This window comes from Ceratotherium simum, chromosome X (assembly GCF_057802395.1).
Source record: "Ceratotherium simum simum isolate JZ-2026a chromosome X, ASM5780239v1, whole genome shotgun sequence".
Taxonomy (NCBI): Eukaryota; Metazoa; Chordata; class Mammalia; order Perissodactyla; family Rhinocerotidae; genus Ceratotherium; species Ceratotherium simum.
The window spans coordinates 111,522,405-111,541,397 of NC_141940.1; the positions used below are offsets into that span (position 1 = coordinate 111,522,405).

The 18,993-nt window shown below is 41.1% G+C and overlaps 1 protein-coding gene across 3 annotated transcripts in view; it reads right to left on the reverse strand.

Moving 5' to 3' along the window:
- PHEX (phosphate regulating endopeptidase X-linked) overlaps positions 1-18,993 on the reverse strand; it is a 185,864-nt gene that overhangs the window by 129,893 nt on the left and 36,978 nt on the right. For all 3 annotated transcript variants that reach the window (XM_004435197.3, XM_087427444.1, XM_087427445.1), the window contains exons 5-9: positions 18,395-18,621; positions 8,183-8,251; positions 5,120-5,236; positions 2,221-2,304; positions 831-976 (exon numbers count right to left, since the gene is read on the reverse strand). In XM_004435197.3, coding sequence (XP_004435254.2) covers positions 831-976; positions 2,221-2,304; positions 5,120-5,236; positions 8,183-8,251; positions 18,395-18,621 — 643 coding nt within the window. The remainder of the gene's footprint in view (positions 1-830; positions 977-2,220; positions 2,305-5,119; positions 5,237-8,182; positions 8,252-18,394; positions 18,622-18,993) is intronic.

The following is an 18,993-nucleotide window of genomic DNA, read 5'->3' on the forward strand; positions in this document are numbered from 1 at the left end:
GCTCTTCAAAGGTGGCTGTTTCCGTAGGTGGGGATGGATGCTCAATTTTATTCCTAGGACTTTTGCAGGTACCTTTTTTTTCATAACTCCTGGCAACAAAGCCTTGTCTAAGTCCAAAAAATATATATGATTTTTAATCACAGCCTGGCAATTAGCCTAGTAAATTATCTTTTGTAAACTAGTTGACCTTTCTTTGCTTCATTTTCTGTAATCAAATCTGAATGGCTTTATGAAGATGCCCAATTCTTTTTCCCGGGCATTTTTAGGATTTCCCTGTTTTATAGTGCTAAAGTAGCAAAGCAACAAATTCTAAAACTTTCTTTAAAATAAGAAAAACCTGACAGTTCCTGAAGTTGTTTCATCACTGCTATTTTTCTACAGCTTTCACAGTGGTCCTATGTCTTTTCAATATAGATACTTCTTTTTTGGCCACGGTGACTTATTGGCTAAAAAGAAACCAGAAAGAAAAAAGCAGCAAAAGACCAAAAATGAACTGGAAAAAAAAAAAAAGATGTTCATAGACAAATCTTAGAAAAATAACATTATAACTAGTTCCAAAAACTAATAAACAATTTAGGCTTTCAGAGAGAAAAGTATGGAGAAAGACCAAAAATAAGGGGCAAAACCATTGTGTATCTGTCGTCATCACAGCAAGTAAATTACACCAGAGGAAGGTTTTGGCCAATTTGGCACAATGGGTGCCACAATTCTTCCTAAGACTCTTGATGTAACTTTCTTTAAAAACAGTTTTCAAAGAAGGTGAGAGAGAAGGCCTTACAATTTAAAAAGAAAAACAAAAGTCGCAGTAAAATGCACAAGAAAGCTCTTACTTCTTCCTCTCAGAGCCCAATATCCTAAATAAATCCTTAAAGTACTGTGGGACACGGACCACCACATTCTCTGAGGGGCCAATGTCTTTCAGTTCAGGGTAGAGTCTGGCATCGATGACCTTCTTGATGTAGCCCAGCCAGTCAAACTGAGGAGAGAAAAACAGTGTAAGAACCTCTGTTAAGCAGCAAGCAAGGAGAAAGGCAAATAGAGTCGGTTGAACATAATCCATTGCCTAGGATTTCAGACCAAATAATTAAAGATGCAACTGCTCAAATCTAGAAAATAAACACCTCATCACTGCCACCCAGACTTACTATCTGAACCATAAATGGAACGATGTTCTGTACCGTCTGCACAGGGCCAACACACACACACTCACCCGGTAACATGCACGCTCGCTCCCCTGCCCTCCAGCACTCTCCCTCCCTCCTCAACTCTCCCCTCCTTCATTCTCTCCCCCTATTCCTGTACTCCTCCTCCATCCTATGCTCTCCCCCTCTCTCCCTTCCTCCCCTCCTTCTTGCACTCTCCCTCCCTCCTGCACTCCCATCACCCCCCCTTTCCTCCCTGGACTCTCCCTCGCTCCCACACTCATTCACTCTCACGTCCACACAGACACAGATGCCCTAGTACATTACCGGTCTTCCCTCTGGCACAACCTTTCTTACGCAGGGGGAAACAAGAAGCAACAAAAAGTAACATGTGTCTCCTCTTCAGGGCATCATTTTTAATTGGCTACCCCAAAAGTCATTTCCAACCTTTTTCTTTTTTTCTTTTCTCCCTTGCCTGCCAGCACTGTGGAAAACCGGTTACTCACTTGCCCAGCCTCCCCTGTAGGTAGACATGGACATGTGCCCTAATTCTACTCAATAAGAAATAAAGGGAAGACATCTGGGGATATTCTGGAAAGGCTTTGGTTTTTCCTGGTAAAAGAGTTAGACATGGCCATCACTGACTTCTCCCCCTTCTTGCTGCCCTGATAACAGATGTGATAATATGAAGCTGTGGTAGCCACTTTGCAACCCTGAGTTATCAAACAGAAGGTCAAAAAGCCAACACACTAAAGAGAGTGGAGTGGAAAGAAAGAACTTGTCTTTGACAACATTGTTAAACAGCTAAACCAACAGCAACAGCCACCTATGTCTAGACTTTTGTCATGTAAGAAAACGGGCTTTAAGTTTTTAAGCCACTCTTAGAAAGGTTTTTTGTTCTGTATAACAGAAAGCATCCTGATGCACAGACAAGGGAAATTTTATGTGATGATTGACAAAGATGATGATAACCAAAAAGACAGTAGGTTTTACAAGGCAAAAATTTACACACATATGAAATACGATCACTTGTAAAACGATCAGTTAAAATAAACTTTCCTGGATCGTTTTCACTGACCTGGGGAATCATAGCACTCAGTTGGGAAATGTTCATTTTGTTGTACATGGCCTCACTGGTTCGGTTTTCATGTGGAATCATTATCTGTTGGAAAGACATTTTGGTTATTTTTTCAAATGAACCATTTCTTACTGCATGACTACTTTCTACATGTGCCAAAATATCTGCATAGTATCAAAGTTTTTCAAGAATTTGGTGTGGTGCTGAACCCGGGAGAGAGAAAAGAAAGACATCACTTTAGGCAAGATTAAGAAAATAAAAAGAAACTTTCTTATCCTGTTCAGTATGAAACATTGTACTCAGTACAAAAATAACCACCAGGAGTCCCTTCCTCACCTATAATGTGGATGGACAAAATCTATTACTGGCCCAGTTTTGACAGCCAAACTGAGGTTGGACAATTGAGACAAACATCCCACCTTCACCTGTGGTGTCCACATAATGACCTCAATGTTTCATGAGCCACAGACTACCCCTTCATCCCCGTGGGCACATTTTCGGGGAAAAGCACTAAACTATCTGGACACCACCACCACCACCCATGATCATTCTGTCAACAGTTCATTCCCTCACTTCCCCTCTTCCCCCTGGTTTCTCTGGCCTTGACATTCTCCTGGCCCCATTGCTGGGGAGTATGGGTTCAGTTACCTCCTAGACACATATTTCCAAGTCTACATCTCCAGCCCTGACTCTTCACACTCTTTCCATTCCCAATATGCACGCTCTTGGCCATTTTGCCAACACCAAATTGAAGCTTCTAGCCTCTGCCGTGTTTAATATAATCTAAGAAGAGCAGCAGTGATCATCTTCCTCATGGGCCATCTTAATCATTTCCGTGGACAAGCAGTAGCTCCCCACACCCACCCCTGAACCTTATCATGATTTTGCCTTAAGGCCGTCCATCATCTGATTCCCTTGCATTAAACTTGTCACCCTCAACCTCCCACAGGCCTCTCCTACCCTTGCACCCCCATCACCCCCATGGTTCAAACTATGATTCAAGACTTTGCCTAGATTCATTTTCTCTGTCAAGCCTTTCCAATTAAACTCCACTTGGCTCCAATCACCAGGGCCACTCCATCAACAAGACCTCCCCTTGTGTACACATCTCTCTAGCTGGGATCAGTTAATGCAACTTCCATGGCTGTATTTACAACTTATTTGTGCTCAGCTAGGCTATCCTGCCTCCCCAGGGAAGCCTCAGAAGTTTCCCTAGGACTCTGTGTCCCACTAATTTTGAATGTCCCCAGTGACCTGGGGTGTAAGAGATGGAGATGAGCATCACTAGCTGGCCAAAAATCCATGCACCATGAATTTTTCAAGGCAAAGTCACAGGGGACTGAGTGGCAGACATCTGTCCCTTCTTTTCTAAATGCTTTGGTGCCCTTAGCTTCTCCCTCCTCACCCTCCACAGGGTGTATCTTCATGTATCTTACACACAGCTCCCTGGCTCTATTTGAATCATTGCCTCAGAGAATGTCCACACTCCTCCTCCCTCTACTGAGGCTCGCAGCCCCAGGTTGGAACCCTTTGGCCTCCAAGCTGTTTTCAGCACTCTGCCAGCTACTCGTCCCCATCCCATGGATTTGTCACTTCATTTAGCCTCTTGACAACTCCCTGTCTTGCCTCAGCCCAGCTGTTCTTAGTTCCCTTTTGGTCCAAATCCCTGGCTCAGGGCAAGACCTTCCCCAGTGTATCAGAGCTTCAGTCCAAGTTAGAGCTCTGGGTCTCCTATTTGCCTGGGAAGGGAATCCAGATGGCCTCTAGACATGGCTTAGAGGAATAGTCTTTGACTCCAGAACATCTGCAACAGTCTTCACAGGTGACACACAGGAATGAACTTTTTGCACTTCAAGTGCTTTGGAGAGAGGTACACGTGTACATCACTGCAGCTGAGAGAGACTAATTCTTCCTGACCCTTACCCATCACCCCAACTCCATACCTCAACACCCCACTACCACCTTACCAAACACAAAACCAAGCAACACTTGGACTCGCAAGCACTTCAGGATTTTTACCCATATTTGTTATAAAAGACTACCAAGCTATATGCAAGAGTTTCTTGACAAAAGTATCTCTTTTTTTTTTTTCCACTACAAGGTCTCTCCAACAAGCAGATCTCACTATATTTGTTCCCTCTGGTCCTGGGAATGTACAGGGATTTTACACTTTGGTTCTTCTAGAAAAAATGTTTTTCTATGAACAAAGCTAATCATTTAGGATTTCTCATTATTCTCCTTCAAGTTTGTTCTTATACCTTTTTGTCTCCACCATGAGCCTGAAAGAATTTGAGGTGATTTACATAGAACACAGTATATGACACAAAGACATTTGTTAAAGTGGGGCAAGAAAAGAATGAAAGACAGGGTTAGATACAAAGCAGCACTAGAAAGGCAGCTAAAAATGCTTACCAGCATGTCCTATACACTTTCGATATCAAACTGTATATCCAACATGGGGGGTCAGATTTCCCTAAGCCCCAATCTTAGGTCAGACTGACCCTGAGTGGGAATGGTGTAAAGAGTAGACTAGATTAAAAATAACCCTCCACTCAAGCCAAATCAATAAGGATTTATTAAATATCTATTCTTCTGTTGGAGCCACACAGAAGTTTCTCTAGAAAATATAATCAGAGGGTCTCCCTGATGCTGTTCTTTGGCCACAGCTGAGCAGCATATGAACACTGAATGGGCTCCAACTAGAGAAGTAGAAGGAATGAAGAGATCTTCTTTCTGTCATGGTTCTTCTTCCTGTTACTTCTCAGAGAGGATGCCATTAGTTCTACCTTGGACCCAAAGGACATTACCACAGAATGCTATTTTATATATATTTGCATTCAGGATATACTGTGTTTAAAATAAAGAAAAGCAAAGAAAGAGATTTTAGATTAAGACTTACCTCAGCTATCTTAATTTCCAACCTAAGCACCGACTTCATGTCATGCTCTGCTCGGGAGCTATTAGCTCCCAAAATCACAGCAGTATCCACCATGAACTTATAAAGGGCATCTCGATACTGTAAGAGATGAAGAAGCAAGTGACCATGGCAACAGCCTATGAGGAAGTATGTTTCAGGAACATGGAAGAGCCGAAACAGCAGGTGGAAGTAAATGCCCTTCATTTCCACTCTGTACTCAAAGTATGCTACAGGCATTATGCAACACCAACCTCCCATCTACCACCTTGGGAGAAAGAAAAGTGATGGCTACTTGGGTACTGTTTCCAATGAGAAATAGAGATGTCCAGCCACCAAGGATCAAGAGAAGTAGTTTTCTGGCAACCAGTGATATTATGGACACAGGAAACGTCTCCAAACAAGCCCAGAATAGAAAGTTAAAGGTCAGACTCCTCTTTCCAGGCAAGTGGGACTTTAATAAAATAATGGGAAAGAACTGTTGCTAAAAGCATGAGGCATGATCCATGAAGACTGCTGGGAACTGTGATTTACTCTCTTCCAGCTCAATTTACCCACCTTCACGCTAAGAAATAAAAGAACAACGATTGCAGCCCTATGCCTTTCAGTTTTGTATGGATTTTACAAAGTTCTCCTCACTAGGCTCAGGGAAAAAAGAACGGAAAGAAGAGAGGAATGAAGAGAAACCTAGCAAATAGTAAATATCAAATTTCCTCCTTGCATGTTCATAAACCCATTTTCAGGCAATTCATATGTCACTAGAGGGGGGACTTTACTTCGTGTAAATTGAGGAATCTCGTTGGGGGTCACCTCTCCTTTCAGATATATTTGTGAGAACTCAATACACCAGGTATTAAATTATCTCATAGTTATGCTATGGGAATAAGATCTCCTAATGTACACCTTGATTCTGTAAACTATTCTTACTATGATCATGACCTCGAGACCTATACAGTGCTTGGCATATAGTGGGCCCTAAATATTTCTTGACTCAGTAAGCAAACTTTGAAAATAGTCTTAATTAGAAACAATGCTTTGCAATTCATAGTTCAATTAAAAAAATATGTATTCTACCAATACATATGCAAGATGTCTCACTAGGCATTCTGTGCATATGGAGGGGTACAGATGAAAAATTAAATAATGCTTGAGTCTGGTTCTCAGTGTGTAATCCAGTAAGAGAGATAAACATGTAATTACTAACTGTAACATTAGAGAGACAAAAATAAGTTCCTTAATAAAGTTCCTAAGTGCTTGGAAACTCAAGAGCTGGAGAATTCCAGCCTGGAGAAGTCTGGGACGTAGCATTTGAAGGAGACAGGTTCGGGAGCAGTGAGGAGTCCCCCTGGGAGGTGTGCGAGCTGCCTTTGTGGGGAGGAGAATAAAAGTAGCAGAGACAGCAAAAGTGATTTGGGATCAGGTCATGAAGAGGCCTTGAACTCCCTCTAAGGAATTTAGACCCTAACTTATGAGCAAAAGTATGCTGAGAGCTGTGCTTTAAGAAGAGAACTTAGGGCCGGCCCCGTGGCTTAGCGGTTAAGTGCGTGCGCTCCGCTACTGGCAGCCCGGGGTTCAGATCCCTGGCGCGCACCGACACACCGCTTCTCCGGCCATGCTGAGGCCACGTCCCACATACAGCAACTAGAAGGATGTGCAACTATGACATACAACTATCTGCTGGGACTTTGGGGGGAAAAAGGAGGAGGATTGGCAATAGATGTTAGCTCAGAGCCGGTCTTCCTCAGCAAAAAAGAGGAGGATTAGCATGGATGTTAGCTCAGGGCTGATCTTCCTCACACACACACACACACACACACACACACACACACACACACACAAAGAAGAGAACTTGTCGGGGCGGCCCGGTGGCGCAAGCGGTTAAGTGTGCGCGCTCCGCTGCGGCGGCCTGGGGTTCGCCGGTTCGGATCCCGGGAGCGCACCGACGCACCACTTGGCAAGCCATGCTGTAGTGGCGTCCCATATAAAGTAGAGGAAGATGGGCACAGATGTGAGCCCAGGGCCAGTCTTCCTCAGCAAAAAAAGAGGAGGATTGGCAGATGTTAGCACAGGGCTGATCTTCCTCACAAAAAAAAAAGAGAAGAGAACTTGTCAAAAGGTGCTAAGGAGGCAATGAACGATGGGGAGGAGATAACAGTTAAAAGGCTACTTGCTGTAGTCAAGTTACAAATTAACAAGGGTCTGACCTAGGGCAATAAGGATACAAAGCAGGCACCAGGTGAAAGTTGCCTAGCATCTTGGCTAGCTTCCTGCCCTCCAGAGCCTTCCAGATACAGGGTTTAGGGACTTCCATTGTGAGCCAACACTCCAAGTTCCTGCATTCTCAGGCTGGGCTAGAAACCAGAGAGCTCCCTGGTCGAGGGTGACCTGGGTCTGATACTCCTTTGGAAGTTCAACAAAGTTTCCAGAATGAACTGAAAGGGTCAGGAATGAACCAGCTCTAATCCAATCTCCAGGAAACTACTAGGTTTCCAAGCCAACCCAAGAAATCTAACCTGATTGATCCCACCTGGTTCTCTTTAACCTTACATTAACCTGGGGCACCTGTTAAAACAAATTCCTGGGCCCCACTTCAAGCCTACTAAATCGGACTCTCCAGGGCTGCTGCCCAAGAATCAACATTTATTAGAAGCTTCCCAGGTGATTCTTAAGCAGTACAACTTGAGAACCATTGGTCGACTGGGTATCCCTCCCCACACTGTACTTCTACGATGCATAGTGAGCTCTCTGCACTTCTGAGGAATAGCTACAAGCTCATTTCTTGGTTACCTCATTTGGGTGTGCTGTCTCCCCAGCTCAATCATGAGGGCACTGAGCACAGGGACGTGTACAGCCTTGATGCCCAGACTTCCAGAAGATAGGGAGTGCCATTTATCGGCCTGAATAAAAGGCCTTTGCTCTCTGCATTGGGAATATGATCATCAAATAGCCACACTGCTCATTTCCAGCAATGAGTCAGGGGTTTTAGAATAACTTATGAACCAAACAACAGGCTGATAAGGCACAGACTTGAATATGAGTAAAACTTACAGACTTGGCTTCTGTGCTATTATCAAGGTAGTCTTCCCTCACGGCTAGGGAGAGCGTTGCTTGGTCCAGCTGTTGAAACAAAAACAGAAAGCATTCTGCTTGCACTGTAAATTCTTATGTACCATGTCAACAAGAGTCATGAGATCTGCATCCCAGCCATATTTTGAGCTTGTGTCACCATCACAAAAACAATTCACTGCATTCAGAGCTACATGTAAATAAGCACTTCAACAATGATAGATATTATAAAGTATCAGACCCACCCCTGCTTCCCTCATTTATGGTTTCTAACCCTTTTGAGGTTCTATCAGTACTGAATAGCATCAAAGCTGTTTGATTTGGAATAGGTCTTAGAGATGATCTGGTTTTCCCCCTTATTTGACGGGTAGAGAAACAACAGCCAGAGAAGTGATATGACTTTCCCAAGCTAACATGGCTGGGCAGAGCTCAGAGGAGAATCATTGTCTCCTATCGCCAGATCCAGTATTCTTCTCATTGCAGCATTTTGCAAAATGCCAATCTGGATGGAGTCGATTAATGAGGTTTTCCACCTCCCTATCCCTAAAATACTGTGTTGCATTGATTTTTTTTATTTGAAAGGAATTAAATGATAATTTTGTTTTGAGAAATCTTTGCAATTTTAGAACTCTCTCTGGAAAGTTTAGGATAGGTGATAAAAATGCAAAAAATAATCAGACAGCTAAATAATTAGGATTATTATTATGGAAAAGTCTAGCATAATTTCTTGAATTAAAACATTCAGCACCTTAAAGGCAATCAAAGGGAAGAAGATAGTCTGTTCAAAGAACGTGCTAGAACAACTGGACAACCATATGCAAAAAAAATAATCTCCAGCCATACCTCACACATATAAAAATTAACTCAAAATAGATCATAGTAACATAATACAGGCTATTTATTACAAACCCACAGCCAACATCATACTCAACGGGCAAAGTTTGAAAGCCATTCCTCTGAGAACAGGAACAAGACAAGGGTGCCCACTCTTGCCACTCTCATTCAACACAGTACTAGAGGTTTTGACCAGAGCACTTAGGCAAGAAAAAGGAATAAAAGGAATCCAAATAGGCAATGAAGAAGTGAAACTCTCACTATTTGCAGACGATATGATTTTATATGTAGAAAACCCTAAAGGATCCATTGGAAAACTATTAGAAATAATCAACAACTACAGCAAAGTTGCAGGGTACAAAATCAACCTACAAAAATCAGTTGCATTTCTGTATGGTAATAACGAACTAACAGAAAGAAAGCTCAAAATGATAATACCATTTACAATTGCATCAAAAAGAATAAAATATCTAGGAATAAATCTTACCAAGGAAGTGAAAGACCTATACAATGAAAACTACAAGACATTATTGAAAGAAATCAGTAATGACATAAAGAAATGGAAAGATATCCCATGCATATGGATTGGAAGAATAAACATAGTTAAAATGTCTATATTACCTAAAGCAATCTTCAGATTCAATGCAATCCCAATCAGAATCCCAATGACATTCTTCACGGAAATAGAAAAAAGAATACTAAAATTCATATGGGGCAACAAAAGACCCCGAATAGCTAAAGCAATCCTAAGAAAAAAGAACAAAGCTGGAGGCATCACAATCCTTGACTTCAAAACATACTACAAAGCAACAGTAATCAAAACAGCATGGTACTGGTACAAAAACAGACACACAGATCAATGGAACAGAATTGAAACCTCAGAAATAAAACCACACATATACAGACAGCTAATTTTCGACAAAGGAGCTAAGAACATACAATGAAGAAAGGAAAGTCTCTTCAATAAATGGTGCTGGGGGGCCGGCCCGGTGGCACAAGCAGTTAAGTGCGCGTGCTCTGCTGTGGCAGCCCAGGGTTCGCCTGTTCGGATTCCGGGCACGCACCGATGCACCGCTTGTCAAGCCATACTGTGGTGGCATCCCATATAAAGTAGAGAAAGATGGGCACGGATGTTAGCTCAGGGCCCGTCTTTCTCAGCAAAAAAAAAAAAAAAAGGAGGAGGATTGGCAGATGTTAGCTCAGGGCTGATCTTCCTCACAAAAAAATAAAATAAAATAAAATAAAGGGTGCTGGGAAAACTGGACAGCCACACGCAAAAGAATGAAAGTGGACTATCTGCTATTGCCATTCACAAAAATTAACTCAAAATGGATCAAAGACCTGAGGGTGACACCTGAAACTATAAGACTCATAGAAGGGGCCAGCCCAGTGGCGCAAGCAGTTAAGTGCACGCTCTTTGCTGCGGCGGCCCGGGGTTCGCCGGTTCGGATCCCAGGTGCGCACAGACTCACCACTTGTTAAGCCACGCTGTGGGGGCGTCCCATATAAACTAGAGGAAGATGGGCACGGATGTTAGCCCAGGGCCAGTCTTCCTCAGCAGAAAAGAGGAGGATCGGCATTGAATGTTAGCTCAGGGCTTGTCCTCTTCACAAAAAAAAAAAAAAAAAAACTCATAGAAGAAAATATAGGTAACACACTATTTGACATTGTTCATAAAGGAATCTTTTCAGATGCCATGCCTAGTCAGACTAGGGAAACTAAAGAAAAAATAAACAAGTGGGATTTCATCAGGTTAAAGAGCTTCTACAAGACAAACAAAATCAGGATCAAAATGAATAGACAACCCACCAGCTGGGAGAAAATATTTGCAAAACATTTATCTGAAAAGGGGTTAATCTCCATAATATATAAAGAACTCACACAACTGAACAACAAAAAGCAAACAACCCGATCAAAAAATGGGCAGAGGAAATGAACACACACTTCTCCAAAGAAGATATACAGATGGCCAATAGGTGTATGAAAAGATGTTCAACATCACTAATCATCAGGGAAATGCAAATCAAAACAACACTAAGATATCACCTCACGCCCGTTAGAATGGCTATAATCACCAAGACAAAAAACAACAAATGTTGGAGAGGATGTGGAGAAACGGGAACCCTCATACATAGCTGGTAGGAATGCAAACTGGTGCAGTCTCTATGGAAAACGGTATGGAGATTCCTCAAAAAATTAAAAATAGAAATACCCTATGATCCAGCTATCCCACTACTGGGAATCTATCCAACGAACCTGAAATCAATAATCCAAAGAGGCTTATGCACCCCTATGTTCATTGCAGCATTATTCACTATAGCCAAGAAGTGGAAACAACCCAAGTGTCCCTCGACTGATGATTGGATCAAGAAGATGTGGTATATATATACAATGGAATACTTCTCAGCCATTAAAAAAAGACAAAATTGCCCCATTTGCAACAACATGGATGGACCTGGAGGGTATTATGTTAAGTGAAATAAGCCAGAAAGAGAAAGACAAACACCACATGATTTCACTCATATGTGGAATATAAACCAACACACGGTCAGAGAGAACTGTATTGGGGTTACCAGGGGCAAGGGGGGTGGGAGGTGGGCACAAGTGGTGAAGGGAGACATGTATATGGTGACTGACAAACAAAAACGTACAACCAAAATTTTACAATGTTATAAACTATTAAGACATCAATAAAAAAAATGGATCATAGACCTAAATGCAAAACCTAAAACTATAAAACTTTTAGAATAAAACATAGGGGAAAATCTTTGTGACCTGGGACTAGACAAAGAGTTCTTAGACACGACACCAAAATCACAATTCATAAAAGAAAAAATAAATTGGACTTTATCAACATTCAAAACTTTTGCTCTGTGAAAGACTGTTAAAAGAATGAAAAGACAAGCTATAGACAGGAGGAAAATATTTGAAAATCACATATATGACAAAGGACTTCTATGCAGAACAAATAAAGAGCCCTCAAAACTCAACAATAAGAAAACAAACAACTCAATTTAAAAGTGGGCAAAAGATCTGAACAGACACTTCACCAAAGAAGATATGCAGATGGAAAATGAGTGCATGAAAAGATGTTCAACATTACCAGTCATTAGGAAAATGTAAATTAAACCCACAATAAAACACCACTACACATCTATTAGAACAGCAAAAAAGAAATAACGATAACACCAAGTGATGGCAAGGATGTGGAAAAACTGGATTGCTCATACATTGCTGGTGGGAATGCAAAATGGCAGAACCACTCTGGAAACCAGTTTGATGGTTTCTTATCCACTTACATATGACCCAGCAATCCCACTCCCAAGTATTTACCCAAGAGAAATGAAGACTTAGGCTCACACAAAAACCTGCATGTAACTTTATTCATATTCACAAAACCTGGAAACAATCCAAATGTTCTTCAACTGGTAAATGGATAAACAAACTATGATACACAATGGAATACTACTCAGCCATAAAACAGAGTGAACTACTGATACATGCAACAACACAGGAGAATTTTAATTACATTCTGAAAAAGGCAAAACTACAGAGATAGAGAACAGGGTTTGGGGGTGAAGAAAGTGGTTGACTACAAAGGGGCAACACAAGGTAATTTTGGTGTGGTGATGGAACTATTCTGTTTCTTGATTATAGTGATGATTACATGACTCTATGCATTTGTCAAAACTGCTAGACACATGCATCACAACAAGTGAACTTAACTGTATATAAATTTAATAAATATTTTCTAAAAGTTCCAGAACCTTCTCTAAATCTATGGCTGTTCTTTCTTGAATATCAGCAATTGCTTAAAGATCGAATAAAATTAATCCCAACAGATTTTCTCATTTAAATCTGATTCACACATTAAAAAGTTGTCAAATTAATAACATACAAAATATAAATAAATCAAAAATTAGTAGCATCTGAATAAAAACTGGATCCTACATGCCTGTATCATTAGTTTATATGACTTTAGATTGTTTTGATCTATCTCCTCTAGTTTCTTCTTCATCTGACTATAATCTCAAATATTTTCTTTTCTTAATGCATAAAATCTGTATAGGATCATAGTTTTTCATGAAAATCTCCTTCATATGCAACAAATTCTATAAAGGCCAAGGTAAGAGTTAGTGATGTTATGAAAAATTTAAGGAAAAACATTGCTATTGTTTCAAGGGGGAAAAAAGATGTTTTCATAACATCCATCTTGTCTGTCTGTATTGCTAAATCCTCAAATTATTGTGTTCCATCTTATTCTCTAATTGGCCCAAAACAACCAAGTCACAAGCCAGCCTGGCTTCATCATACTGCAATTCCCAATCGACCACCATTTCTTCCAAAAATTAAGTAAGCCAGGATCATGAAACACAATATTATGATTAAGATGCTTTGGCTTTCAATTAGATTTGGAGCATCTTTTGAGCTTCAGTCTCATAAGAAACTGTGTAGGCAATACCAAGAAAGCCAAAGCTTCTCTCTGATGAAACGAAGTTAAATCCACTTATTGTAAAAGTTTAGATGATTCAATAAAGTTACCAGACCTTTTTTAAACCTTCAGATTGTTATGGTTTCTAGGGAACATTTTAAATACACCAAACAGATGGAATAAGCTCAGTCAATTAAATCTCATTAGAAACATACAAACTCTTGAGGCAAAAGACTTTCTCAAGAGGCCAACATTAGGACACTGTGTTATTTGAGATTTTTTTAGTCCTTGCATTTACAACTGATCTGAATGTTGCAAGTAGAAAATAAAACGTGTGCTTAGGAAATCTGATACATTGAACTGAAATATGAATTCTTTTTCTCCAACTGCAATAAACCTCAGGTTAGGAAACAAAGTAGTAATACAAAAAGAAACATCTGATACATTATGATGTAGGAAAAGGAAAAACAAAGAAATGAAAAACTTCATTTCCAAGAGAGTCTGTCCTTGTCATCCTTATGGATTTTGCTAAGAGTCAGACAAATGCAGGCCACTGAGTGCTGACGACTTTAAGTCGCTGTTTCAGTAACACATACTGAGACAACCCCGGCCTTCCAAACACTCTCTCAGGATCACATATATTCAAGTCTTTTATTCCCCCTTAAATCCTCATTCTTATCTTGGTACATAAAATAAACCCAAACACATGTAGCAAGCTATGTTTTGGGGCATTAACTTCTGTTGTTTCTTATATTTTTGTATTTCCTTTCTCCCATTTAAGCCTATGGCAAATCTTGTGCCATCTCACCACAGGGGAGCTTTACAGAGGACCATTGTGTGGGTCTGAGCAACCCCTGCTTGCCGAACTGCATGTCCTTGGCATGGGGATACCTCTGCCCATTGGAAAGGTGCCTTTTTTCTTCACTCAAAGGCGCCAGCTGCTCACACAAGGGTATGCCCACAGTGCTGTGCCTTCCCAGAAGGAATCCTTTTTCTTATCCCTATGGGTTTGTAGGATTAGAAAAGCTAAGAACATTGAGGAAAATAGAATGTGATGGAAAAGGAAGTCTAAGTACATTGAGGGAAGAGAGTTGAGGGTAAGAGAGTTCTCCCAGGGCAAAAAGAAGATCTCCTAGGCAGCCAAAGAAGTCCAAATTTCTCATGAGCAGAGGGACCAGTCAATATCCCTAGAAAGTGGCAGGATCTTAGAGGGAGTGAGGGGCCCAGAGCCCCAGCAGCAGAGAAGCACACTTGAAGGGGCCACATGGGCTGGGATAGTGGGTTTCAACACAACAGTTTGGAACAAGCTGCCATCTTGGCAAAGGGGAGCAGTAGTAAGTACATGAGTACCTCCTCATACTTAGAGAGTATTCTATTTTTTTTCTAGTAACTATTTTCTGCCTGGGAATTTCCTTTGCATTTCTGGATACTATCTGAACCAGACATGCTTAGATACATCTTTTTTTTTTTTTTTTTTGCTGGGAAAGATTCGCCCTGAGCTAACATTTGTTGTCAACCTTCCTCTGTTTTTTTTCCCCTCCCCAAAGCCCCAGAACATAGTTGTATATTCTAGTTGTAAGTCCTTCTAGTTCTTCTATGTGAGCCACTGCCACAGCATGGCTACTGACAGACAAGTGGTATGGTTCCGCGCCTGGGAACTGAACCCAGGCCACCAAAGCAAAGCACACTGAACTTTAACCACTAGGCCATCAGGGCTGGCCCAAGAGTATTCTATTATTGATAGTTCGGTGTTTCTAGGATCAGTTTAATTGAATATTAAGTGTGCAAGGCAAGCTGTTAAAAAATAGTTACCATGTTCCTCTTCCCCATGTTTTCTGTAAGCTGGTATTAAAACTAGAGGCTTGGGCCAGCCCCGTGGCTTAGCGGTTAAGTGCGTGAGCTCTGCTGCTGGCGGCCCAGGTTCGGATCCCTGGCGCGCACCGACGCACCGCTTCTCCGGCCATGCTGAGGCCATGTCCCACATACAGCAACTAGAAGGATATACAGCTATGACATACAACTATCTACTGGGGCTTTGGGGGGAAAATAAATAAATAAATAAAATCATTAAAAAAAAAACCTAGAGGCTTGATTAGATCCAAGTTCATTTTTTTTCTTTTCTTTTCTTTTAGCAAGACATCAGATGATAGTGAATGCTTCCCCCTGCATGGTATCAGGAGGCACACAAAATCTGGTTGTCCCACTTTTAGCAATACTACCGTTGATATTTGGGTTCACTTGATGTCAGTCTGATCTCTCTATCATGAATTTCCCCAACAACCGTTCACCTAATGGTTTTAGCAGCTATTGATGCTGGTTGCCTTGATCCTTTATTTCATTAGGGATTTTAAAAATGGTATCTTTAATTCTATTATTTCTCCTGCATTTTGTAAAATGTGATTCTCCTATAAACAAGAATTTTCCCTCATCAGCTATTAGGTTACCCTGAAATCAGTCAAATCTAGAATGTTGTAGATAAAAATAGACATACAGATAAAAATAGACAAATGCACCCATGAGTCCTATTTGGATCCCAAATCAAAGACCAATTGTTTAATTTTTTGTGTGTGTGAGGAAGACCAGCCCTGAGCTAACATTTGATGCCAATCCTCCTCTTTTTTGCTGAGGAAGACTGGCCCTGGGCTAACATCTGTGCCCATCTTCCTCTACTTTATACGGGACGCCGCCACAGCATGGCTTGACAGGTGGTGTGCCAGTGCGCGCCCGGGATCCAAACTTGTGAACCTCGGGCCGCTGAAGCAGAGCACGCGCACTTAACCGCCGCGCCACCAGGCCAGCCCCCTGTTTAATTTTTTAAAAGGATATGTTTGAGACAATCAAGAAAATTGAAAATTAACTGGATGTTAGATGTTAATTGTGGAATTATGATTACTTTTTTGGTTGTGACAATAGTCCTTTCCATTAGATAAACACTGAAGTATTTATCAGTGCAATGATGTTATATTTTGGATTTGCTATAAAATTCTCCAGCCTCCTCCCAAAAAGGAGGGGTTTAGATGAAACAAGAACAGCTGAAAGTTGCTGGTTGTTGAAGCTGGGGTGATAAGCACATGGGAGTTTGTTCTACTATTCTTTTTATTTTTGTGTGTATTACTTTCTATAATAAAATGTTTAAAGAAATAAATTCAGTTCTTAGACTAGGTCCAGAAATTGGTGAAAAATGGAATGGTTACCCTTTGCAATTACTTATCTGTGTGTGAATCAAGATCTTCTATCACTCAATAGAATGCATCAACTTAAACTTAAGTTTGAAAGATAGTCTCTAGCTTACTTCAAACCACCACTTAAGGTGTTTGGAAGGATATCATAATAGTTCTGGAATTAAGAATGATAGTCTTAAAACCTGGCTTGTTAGTTTTTTAAAGTGAGTAATCTATAAACGTGAGACAGAGGTCAATTGGACCATCACCATCATTGTGTCTTGCGTAGCATGTCTAATCCTGATAGCATGAGAATACATCTCAGTGCCATGTTGTTGTTCCATCATCCAACACAGAAATATAGCTATCTCTGGAACTAAGAATTTTCTCTTTAGTAGATGAGAATTCTTTCAGTGACTTAAGATTTTTTTATTGAGATTTCCATTGTCTAAACTAGAGATGGGCAAACTATAGCCGGCGGGCCAGCCCGCCCCATAGCCACACCCATTCATGTACCTACTGGCTACAGCTGCTTTCCCAGGTACAATGGCAGAGTTTAGTTGAGACAGAGACCATATGGCCCACACAGCATAAAATATTTACTATCTGGTCCTTTGCAGAAAAAATTTGCCAGTCCCTTGGTATAAATCAAAAAATAAACTCCGGGATGTTGATTTTAAAAAGCTGACTAAATGGGGCTGGCCCAGTGGCGTAGTGGTTAAGTTTGAGTGCTCTGCTTTGGCAGCCCGGGGTTTGCGAGTTCGGATCCCCGGCGCAGACCTACACAATGCTCATCAAGTCATGCTGTGGCGGCGTTCCACATACAAAATAGAGGAAGACTGGCACAAATGTTAGCTCAGGGACAATCTTCCTCAAGCAAAAAGAGGAAGATTGGCAACAGATGTTAGTTCAGGGCCAATCTTCTTCACCAAAAAAAAAAAAGTTGACTAATACAGGAGAGGGTAATACACTCTAAAGATTTTATACTTCTCCAATTTGAATTTCAATATATCATTAATATTTTCTGGTTCAAAAAAGAACAGAACTGGGGGAAAAATTAGTGGTTCAATAAAATTTTCATTATTAGTCAAAATAACTGTGGAATCAAAAAAAAAGGCTCAAAACACAAAACAATTTGAGAAATGTTATTTGAATTCTTGCCAAGCTGTTTCATTGATGAATCTTTCATTATTGGCAGTTTTCTGACAGTCGCCTGATTTTACCAATGTAATAAACCACCTCAGGGATGTCCACGTGGCCCATTCCTTTATGTTAGAGATGTTTGCTCTCCCAACAGAAAATGCAACCAAGCACTTAGAACAGAACAGGTTTTGCTTTATCTTTTGAAAGGAAGGAAGAGAGATTCAGAATGAACTTTACAATGGAATTTTAGGCAAGTACGCAAGAAGATGTTAGCGAAAGGGGGACAAGAAATCATGACACGTATTGTCTCCTTTGTCAGGGGAACGAGAAGGTGAGGAGAAAAGCAGAGCTGAGAAAGTCTTTGCAGCTCTCTCCCATCGGAATTTAGGTGCCCCACACACGCTCAGAGTAGATATTTGAGGGCCAGATCACAGATCACTTGAAACTCACTCAATGCCTTCATGATTTACATTCTGCAAATCTGGGAGGGGGAACTATTCTAGATCCTAACGTTTAACAGAATTTTTACCTTATCATTTCACTAAGGTGGTATGAGTCTCTTTCACTTAGCCCAAAAGGCTAACCTTGGACTGAACAAACAGGGTGGGCGAGTCCTCACTATACCTTCAAGATGTGTTCGTTGGATGCCTTGTCATCAGGGGACACATACAAACGGATGAACACAGAATTGCTGTATTGACCACGAAAGGTTGCAAGCGTCTGCAGAAGGCTGAACTTTCTCTCTGACCAAACCCCTTCAGGACCGATACTAGATTCAAGCACAGGCCAGCGAAAAGGTGAATGCCGCAGGATGTGTAGCAATGGCTTGGCATCTGCTTTTTCGATCGCTTCTGAAAGGGAGCAAATATGAAGGGAGAGTTAGAATTGCAAACTGGATCACCAAACTAGAATGCAAGTATATCTTCTCAATAGAAAATTTCCATGAGGCCCCAACTTAACATTTCAGCTGTTAAGCGAAGGTGGGGTAGATTGAGTATAACCCCAGAGATAGAACTACCTATGACTCACAGTTCAATGTGACTGTCTAAACCTGATGTTCTTGCCAGGAGAGCTGACTAGGGAACCTGCTGGATATTCCCTACAATAACAGATGGGCTCATCACATTGAGCCCAGCCAATGAGTGATGTTAGACTGGTAATACTCTGTGCGAGTAAGGAACAATCCTAACTAAAGGAAACTGCTCAATAAAACCAATCACTCC